The 9525-nt window shown below is 36.7% G+C and overlaps 2 protein-coding genes across 8 annotated transcripts in view; one reads left to right on the top strand and one right to left on the bottom strand.

Annotated features, from left to right (window-relative positions):
- The window catches only part of LOC109542547 (uncharacterized protein C1orf50 homolog), a 16568-nt gene extending 7847 nt beyond the window's left edge, over positions 1-8721 (top strand). For 2 of the 7 annotated variants that reach the window (XM_048664648.1, XM_048664651.1), the window contains exons 2-5: positions 2244-2390; positions 2511-2629; positions 8143-8304; positions 8391-8721. In XM_048664648.1, coding sequence (XP_048520605.1) covers positions 2244-2390; positions 2511-2629; positions 8143-8304; positions 8391-8522 — 560 coding nt within the window. In that variant the 3' untranslated portion in view covers positions 8523-8721. Of the gene's footprint in view, positions 1-1530; positions 1928-2243; positions 2391-2467; positions 2630-8142; positions 8305-8390 lie in introns of all 7 variants that reach the window. The other 5 variants (XM_048664650.1, XR_007281063.1, XM_048664649.1 and 2 more) reach the window with 5 other exon arrangements.
- The window catches only part of LOC109542546 (dnaJ homolog subfamily C member 11), a gene marked incomplete in the record, with an annotated part of 13480 nt that continues 12661 nt past the window's right edge, over positions 8707-9525 (bottom strand). The window contains 2 exon segments of the mRNA XM_048664647.1: positions 8707-8954; positions 9273-9402. Coding sequence (XP_048520604.1) covers positions 8932-8954; positions 9273-9402 — 153 coding nt within the window.

Genomic DNA, 9525 nt, shown 5'->3' with positions numbered 1-9525 from the left:
GGGACAAGGTCGTGATTCCCGCTCTCCACAAGAGGAGACAGAGGCGCCCTCTGCTCGCAACTCGAGCGAATGGAGGGGGAATCTACGCGACAGTAGCATAACATTTTTTTCTCCTATAAGACTGCGTCTTAAACGCAAACAAACATTAACCAGAAACAATTAACTAAAAAAAAGTAAACGACTATGGCGCTCGTTGAGCACCATGCGTTTTGTCCCGGGCATACCCATTGGACTCGTCGCTAAAGCTTAGGTAGGTCCTACCTTAAACGACGGATACAGTATTTAGTATTGGAAGTTGTATTTGAACCGAAACGGCGCAGATGTTATTGGGTGAGATATAGCTGGCATTTTGGTTGGAGCTGCTACTTCAGAAGTGGCGGATAGAGTTCGCCACACGACTTTCTCTGAGGTCTGGCGTCGCTATTCGAACAAGGCCCGGTGGTTAAAAACCAAGTATGTGCATAGCGGCAACATGGCAGTGAGGCAGGACTGGTGCGGACGGTTAAGAAAAAAATATAGCCTGTGTTGCCAAAATTCAAATTTGCCTAAACAATTTTCACATAAAATCCGTAATTACGCAATAATGGCGTAAATTAATCAATGAAAACGTCTTATATAGATTTACAATAGATTTATTAATGTATTATAGCCGCTTATTTTATTAATAATATTAGAAATAAGTCAAAAATGTCAACACCGTCGTTCTGCTTTTTAAAGTGATGCTTATTAACGTTACCGCTACTCGGACGTAAATAAAGGAACACGTTATCCTCTAATAACGTAAACAGTTATTTCTTTACTATTGCGCATGCTCAGAATAGCGGATAACGTAAAGCGTGTTGCGATTAAGAGGCCCAAAAACTCCCTAATAACCCTTCCTTAAGATGAGAGTTAATTACTTTTAATTGTACGACTGTTTCGCAACGACGATTTAGTATTAATTCTGACTTTGTTAAGGAGGTTTTTAGCATTGCAACACTTAACGTGATTTTGTTTGGAACTTCGTGGTAACAACATTTATATTTTTGATTATTTTTCTCATAACTGATAATACACAAGTACTGTTGGTGTATGCGCAAAGACAGTTTCCTTGACAATTCAAATTGAATTAAATTATGTATATAATAATTAAAATTGATGAACAATGAACCTACAAAAATCCTTGTAAACCGACCCAAATTTAACGCATCTTTAAACTTAGGGTCGGTTGCACACTCCAAGTTTACCGACAGTTCAGCGGTGAACGTGGTTMAACGAAAATTKTYGGTTGTACCTGTAGCGATCAAGCTTGAACGGCAGATCAAATCCGAGTTCAGATGACCCCCTGAAATCAGCCGTTCAACAGTGGTTCAGCCATATACTTATTATTAATAATAAGAATATGGGTTCAGCGTTGAGAAATAATAAAAATATATTTTTTTCAATGGACCTGTTGGGTGAARTACATTGTGTACGTCACAAATATAATCAATTAATATTATTAATTATGGAGTCATATGAAAATAAAATACTCAAAATTTTTCATTTAAGGRAAAACATCTGTTAATTATTGTAATCCACAATTTCAAACAAATTGTGGAAAATAAGGAAACGAATGCTACCAAGTGGGGAGACAAAGAAGTGGCGTGGAGCAAAATTTCAGCTGCATTCAATTCGCAAACCACTGGGCATGGGCATAAGCATAAGTCGAAAGAGCAGTTAAAAAAATATTATGAAAATATAAAAAAGGCGGTAAGGAAAGAAGGAGCAAATGAAGACTGGGGGAGGGCCATATTTAAATGCGCTGAGTAACTCTTTATAGGAGCTTACTCTAGATCCAATCAGCAAGAAAACCCTCTATGGACTTCCATATAAGTTTGGCGGGCGGTCTGTAAACACTGCACAAAGTATGKCGTAAATATGAACACAATATGGAGATTTTATCAAGGTTTGTAAATGTTTTCGAGCATGATGCTATGGACCATGCGCATTTTTTTTTCGCTGAATGTGCTTTAYTTTAAGGGAAAATTAAAAATAACGCCAAAATTCGACAGATATAAAGCACATAAGCACCGAGCATGACAGAAAACTAGTTTTGCACTAAAAACATTAACAAAAATCTAAAACATAAATTCGGCAACAATGTAGAGGACGTGTTTCAAATTAATATTAAGAATCCTAAGAACTAAAAGGATTTTTTTAATGTATCATTTTACTGATACATTCTGTTACTTGGAAATTTTAACAAAAACTATTTTTTGTAGTGGCATCCGGCATTCACTTACATACCCCGAAAAAGTTTAAGCCTGAGCAGAGAGTAGAATGTACTGATTTTATGATGGATTTGGAATCAAACTCAGAATTAGCAGTACAAATTCCAGATAGACGATGCATTACTTCTGGGACCCACAGTAAGAAATAATATTTTTATTTGCTTAATTATCAAATTTGTCGGTAAAAATAGATCATCAATCGTTTAATCTTGCAGGCATGGAAACATCAAAAAACTTTTATTCGGGAACTTGTTTTAGATCTAGTAGAGAGAGATCATAAGCCCATGGACTATTCCCTGGTAAATCCAGATCATGTAGGCAAACATACATATGACGAAATGGTGGAACTGGATGCATGTTCTTTAAATGTAAGAATTGTAAGAGTGGTTCAAAACTGACGATATTATTTTATTTAATCCTTGGGGCGGTATTTACAAAGAACAGGAAAAACACCACAAAATATTCTGAGAAAATCAAAGTACTTATTTGCTAAAAACGTAATAATAAACTTTGCAACTATGTAGTTGATAGCACTTGAAAATGACGATATTCTCTTTAATATTACATAAGCGCATTTGGGCGTAAATCAACGAAACGATGGTTAAAGTGCAAAACCTTCGTTTTTTATAAATGTACAGGAGAAGTGAAAAAGGGTTACACTCTAATTGAGAAATTTTAAAAAGTATTTTAATTAAAATAATGTGATATGCTGAAGCATTTGCCGAGATATACATATTTTTATGTTGATTAAAAAAATGTACTTAAAATTTACGAGGTTTTGTAACGAAATATCAATTTCTAAAATCAAAAATCAATCTGTTAACAATAATAATTAAATATGTTGGTTAAATAAATAAATCTACTTTATTTATTAAAGCTGTTTATTCAGAAATTACAAAAAAAATCTTTACTAAATACGCAACTAAATCCTGTGGTTTAGATAGTATTGAAAGAGCATTTTTCCTTAACCTTTGAAACTTATCTTAGGTGGTTATTTTTATTCACTAATAAGGCTGTCGTAAAATGGACTGTAGTCCTCCGGGATAAACTGTTTTAATTCTTGGAGGTGTTCTTGTTGGAACTTATTAAGTTTAATTTTTAGCGTCAAAAAATTATATAAAGAATTTAATTAACTTTATACTGATTTTTTATTTTAGCGGTTTTTGCTATTTGCACATTACACCAGGGCACATACACCTCCACATTTTTTTGTTTTCTCTATGCAGGCGTGAATTGAGTCGCACTCCATTGGAGGGTGCTGGTTTTCTGTTCTGGCCAAAACTGAGAAGGCGTTAGATAAGTTCACGTTCCGGTTTTGGTATCCACATCCATCACTAAACTTTAAATATCAAAACCTCGTAAGTTGAATTCAGAGATTTTTGCATTACTGTCTGGCAAATAAATCTTACGAGGTTTTGGCAGATGGTCCCAGAGATCAGTAAAATTAATAATGGACTTTCGTAGGCTTAAAGATTATGATTTTTTGGAAGTGTTTATCGAATAAAAGGCTAAATGGAAATAATTTACGAGGTTTTACACTTTAGCCATAGAAATTAACTGAAAACTGAATGGCAAACAGTAAAAACCAGATAATTTTACTGACAGAAGTATAAAGTATAGTCACTCTAATCAGTTGCGAATAATTCGATATTTTAAAATGTTGAATCGACTTAATAACATGTTTTAAATGAAGTTGAATGTTTGAAGTTTTAAATGACACATTGGCTAAAAAGTTTGTGCTTTAAACATATGGGGAGTTCAGACTTGAATGATTCTCTGAGGTTGCCAAATGCTGCCCATGTCAGACTTATTCTCCTAAAGATTTCAGAGGTCTGATTATTCCGGCCTCTTCGGATTTCGTGGCCCAAGTATTTATATGATGTTACTTGTACTTCATTATAACCTAAGGGTATATTGGTGGATACTACTAGATTAGTCATAAATTGAATTTCTGGTCTGTTGATTTTTAGTCCAACTTGTCCRRATGCCTGGTGGAATTTTTCAAGAGATGCTCTGGCATTGTCAATTCGGTCTGAGATTAAAACTAAATCATCGACGAACCTGAGGTGGTTGAGGTTTTCACCGTTGACATTAATACCCATATCATCCCATTCTATTCTTTTACACATGTATTGAAGTAATGTATTAAACAGTCTAAGGGAGATAGTATAGCCCTGTCGAATTCCACGATTTATAATTAAATTTGTCAGGATCGACATGAAGTCTAACATGAGCTGTGGCAGTGTCCTACATGTTCTTTATGAGTGCTATATAGCGGTGGTCGATACGGCAATCTGCTAGGGCTAGGAGCGTCTCATGTTGGTCCACAGTATCGAACACTTTTTCATAGTCTACAAGGATCAACACTAGTGGTTTGTTGTATTCGACACATTTTTCTATTAGAGATTTTATCACTTGTAGGTGATCGTTAGTACTATAGCCATAACGAAAGCCAGCATGTTCACAGGGTTGGTAGTTGTCAAGTTTGTTGATGAGCCTCTTTGTAATAACTACCATGAATAGCTTGTATACGTGGGACAGTAGGCTTATTGGCCGATAATTCCTCAGATCTGTGACATCGCCTTTCTTGTGCATAATTATGATGACGGCATTTGTCCATTGAGAAGGTGTTGTACCCTTTAGTACTCCTTCCTTGATATAGTCAATTGTTATGTCATCATCGCCAGGCGATTTGTTATTCTTCATATATTTTCTATCTGACTTAATCTCATCAATAGTTATCTCTGGGATATCTTCCGATCCCACGTTCTGGACTTTTGGTATTTGCAGTTTATTTAGTGGTTCAGCTTGGTTTGAATATAGCTCTGAATAGAAATCCGTCACCACTATAAGCAATTCCTCCCTGCTTGTAACAATGTTCCCATGTTTATCTGCTAACTTCCAGATGTTGATGAGTATCTTCATGCTTTTATTTTCTTCAGTCGTTTTTTTTCCTGTGATGTGTTATATGTTCTAATGTCTTTTCTGATAGCTTTAGAGGTGTCTTTATTTAGCTGTCTTAGAGAGGTATAGTTTGTTATATACTTTTGTTGAATGGACGGACGACTTAAGGAGAGTCCGAACGAACTGGATGCAGGTCGCGCTGAATAGGCATGAGAGGCACAGTCTGCGGGAGGCCTATGTTCAACAGTGGACGCTATAGTGGGCTAAAATGATGATGATGATTGATGAGTTCGAGATCATGATATGTGCGAAACGTATCAGATTTTTTTGTTTGGTATAAATGCTTGTTTATGTCAAACTTAACACGGTTTTAATCATTCCGTATCGAATAGTTTTATCCTTTTTAGTTTTGAAGAGCATAAGACAAAAACTAACCCCAAATAATCGTATTTAAAGTATCGGTAGTATCGTTGTCTTGTTGTATTTTCTCTAAATGTATTTTTCAAGCTCACGATATCATATTGGGCAAAGAGAAATGTTTTAAGGGCCTCTTGGCAGACGACAGACTATTTCAATGTCTCACTCATCACTAGTTTCCGCTGTAAATTTTCTACATCTACTTGTAGAATGACTTTCTTCAAGTCGCTGATGCTGGTTATATTGACACCTAGATATTTGAAATTCATAACTTGTTCTACGCTCTTTCCGCCTACTGCGAGTTTGCATCTCCCCATCCGATATGCTCGCCCCAACCTCTTGACCACTGTGATCATTTCGTCCGTGATTATGTTGAATAGGGTGGAGCTGAGACTGTCTCCCTGTCTATTCCAATTGCTACGGGTATTTTCTCGGAAAGCCTATCTGCTAATTTTATTTATGTGCAGTTATGGGTGTTTAGCTTGGCAATTGTAGTTATTATGCGGGGGTGTTACAAGCTTGTAGTCATTGTACGTTATCGATTATTTCAGTTTCACTCTGACCTTCGTTTTTCCTCCGCCACCGTCTTGACCTCTTGACTGAACCACGGTTTGGTATTTGGATTCCTTCCCCCCGTGCGGGCGCCTTTTTTCAAGTGCTTCTTGCGCAGCTCCTATTATGTTCGATTTCATTTCTTGCCAAGGGGTTTCTACCTCGTCCGGCTGTTATATTTTGCAGGCCTGGATTTTTTCCTCCAATCTTCGTTAGTACAGATATCTTGTTGAGGTATCAGATAGAGACTCCACGTTGATTTTGTTAGTGCCCGTCGTCGGTTCGCTCTTTTTCAGTTTCAGAGCGACTGAAATTTTCGCCAGCACGAAGCCATGATTAGTTCCGGCATTCACTGAGGTCCTGACGGCTTGGACTCTGCGTGGGCGGATGATTCTGTTGGTTACCACGTAATCTATTACGGATTTATGTCCTCGCGTGTTCTCAAATGTGAATTTATGTTACGGTTTGTGTTGGAAAAAGGTGTTGTTTATTCGTAGCTCCTTTTGAGCGCAATCCATTTTCGAACTCCTGACGGATTGACACCCTCGACTTCGTCTCGGGTCTCAAACGACGTCGTCGTCGTTCTAAAAACGACACTTTTCGCCCTTGTAACAAAAACCACTATTTTACTACTAACCTGAGAAGTCACCATTATTTACTCCATTTTTCTGGTGAAAAGTCGTATATCCATTTAATAATAAAGTACCTAGGAAAATAATGAGATATTTCAGTTTCTCGTTATTTTTAGTTTGTCCACCTCTAACTTCAAGTGAGCTTTCATCCATTTGCACTTCTAAATCACTGTAACTTTAAGATTCCCAATTTTTTCGCTTTCGCAAAAAATTACCTCTAGCAAGAACTTCATAAAATGTTTAATTTTCAATAAAAACAAAATTCGTCAACAAAGAACAATAAACAACTATTTTGACTACAACATACTCATCCGATTTTGAAGTGACCTCCTTGTGCGTCTCGGCAGAGCACCAAACTCTGCCGAAAATTTTCCCTCTTCTGCTAATAATCAACTCCTATCGTTCTGGTGATTGTAGGCTTGTTCAACGGTGAACAGCTTCTCATCCGTGAAGAGGATTTTGCCCCGATGAAGTCACACTCCCCTTGAGTGTGACGACGAAGGACGAAGGAGCCGTTTGCATCTCTTTCAAGCCGGACTCGAGTGAGAAAGAGATCCTCTCTGGCAATTTGGCGGATTGATTCCCGATTTATACCAGTCGGACCCAACGACGGGGTCTTAACGGCCGCGGGATTTTGGCGCTGTTCGACGATAGCCGCTGTTCCACTGAAGGAGTCGTTTGCATCTTTCAAGTCGGACGTGATTGTTATCGTCGGTGACGAGCTGAACTTTTTGGAGCTTGTAGGGCTTGAGATGGAGATCCTCTCTGGCTATTTGGCGGATTGATTCCCGATTTATGCCAGACTCAGGCGCGAGCTTTCTCATGGAGACCTTCGGATTTCCCCTGACACGTTTGCGACGAGCTTGAGACCCTTTACGGTTCGGTCGGTGCGCTTTCTGATACTTCCTGGGCGGCGACCAGTATGGCGAATCCCTTCGAACCTCTTGATAGTTCGTCAGACGTTAGATTTGTCGATGCCGAGCGTTCGCACAATATCGACCGGAAGCTTTTTCTCATGTAACGCCAAAATTGTTTCTCTTTGGATTGACATCTTAACAAAGTAGCTTAAAAGTGTCGAATAAAATTGAAATAGAACATATATGTAGTATTTTTGACGGAGAATCAAGTACAATCAACAATAAAAACTTCCAAATTTAATAAATATTCATGTCACATTCGTGACAATTTGGTTGTAATTTTTTTATTGTCACCCGGTACTTGGTGCGAGAAGACCGAGATATATATAATATAGCTAGAAAATAATTTAATTAAAGTTACCTACAACTTCATCAGACGACCTTTGAGTGTTTTCATATCTCTCTCAATACACTTCGAATAGATTGTAGTAGAATATAGTTACAGGCTAAAGTATTGTTGATTTTTAGATGAGGTTTCTTCAGGAAAATATCCGAAAACCCTATGAAGAGGCCCAGAGAGACAAGAAATTGCATTCAGCAGCTTGCAACTTTGTGAAAAAGTCAGGACAAACATATCATCTCTATCAAAGACCTTCGGCTCAACAATATTTTAGTATGTTATCTCCGCAGGTAATTACACAAAGCCCTGTAAATAATTTAAATTCAATAAACAATTTTGATGGTTACAAGAAATACGTAATATATCTTATTGAAAGGATTGGAATGGAAATCCGCCACATGCATACCTGGGTAGTTGGTGTTTGGAAGCAAATAAAACTTGGACTTCAGCTGAGGAAATGAATTTGAGATTCGGAGGAGCAGCGTTTCTAAAAAACTTGTATTCATAGTACAACTCATGTAATATACCGTGTAGTATTGGACTATTTTAAAATATAAATTTGTAATGTTTATAAAAATGTTGATTCGACGTGTACATTTTGGCGAGTTTGCTTTGCATCTTGCAAATTAATAATATGCCTGTAAATATATCTGTAAAAAAATTAAGCTTAGTTAAATTACCCAATAAAATACTGACATCTATAACAACTTTATTTTTTAACTGTCAAATGTTAATAAATACTTGTGCGTAACTAAAGAAAGGCCGATTCAACATAATTCAACTTGACCATTGTGGCGCAATAAAACATAATCCAAACATTTGCACCAGAATTTATACAAATCTCGCTTAAGTGAAGTACTCAGGCTTTTGCTTCTTTTTCCACTCTAATTCAACTATACCAACTGTTTTCGGTATTATTAGGTAACACTGGTCCTATGAGCTGAAATAAATAAAATTAGTTGCTTTCAGTCTAAACTGGAAAAGAAGTTAAAACTTAATATTTCAGTCCCAACTGAAATGAAATATTTAAATCATAAAATCACGTCCACATCTGGCTGTAATACAGATTTCTTCAAAAAGTGTTACTATCTTAGGGCACAAAGAAGAACCTAGCCTATAAACGCAATTCATGTGACATTAAACAAATACCTTTTATTGATTTTGTTTATCTCTGTATTAGACTGGGTCGTAATCTAAATAGTTTCGATTCATTTAATGCTTGACCTATTCACTTACTATTTATTAGAATTATACTTACAAGTTTTAGGCAATCTTAGAGATTCCAGATCCCTGATAGTAACTTCATGGGGCTGTTCATGATAATTGTAGATCACATGAAGCATTTTCTCTTCACCAAGTGCTGGATCGAAGAAACCGGGGAGGTCACTCTATAACATTAATAAACCCAAAAGGCAATTGGTTAATTTGCAGCCAATGCAACCGTTCCACAATAAACCTTATTCCAAATGTAATTGAATGTTTAACAATAAATCACCTGATGATGAGGATGA

The sequence above is a fragment of the Dendroctonus ponderosae genome, unplaced genomic scaffold (assembly GCF_020466585.1).
Source record: "Dendroctonus ponderosae isolate FM_Combo_2020 unplaced genomic scaffold, Dpon_F_20191213v2 Dpon_F_20191213_3, whole genome shotgun sequence".
Lineage (NCBI taxonomy): Eukaryota > Metazoa > Arthropoda > Insecta > Coleoptera > Curculionidae > Dendroctonus > Dendroctonus ponderosae.
This window is presented reverse-complemented; position numbering and strand designations above follow the sequence as displayed.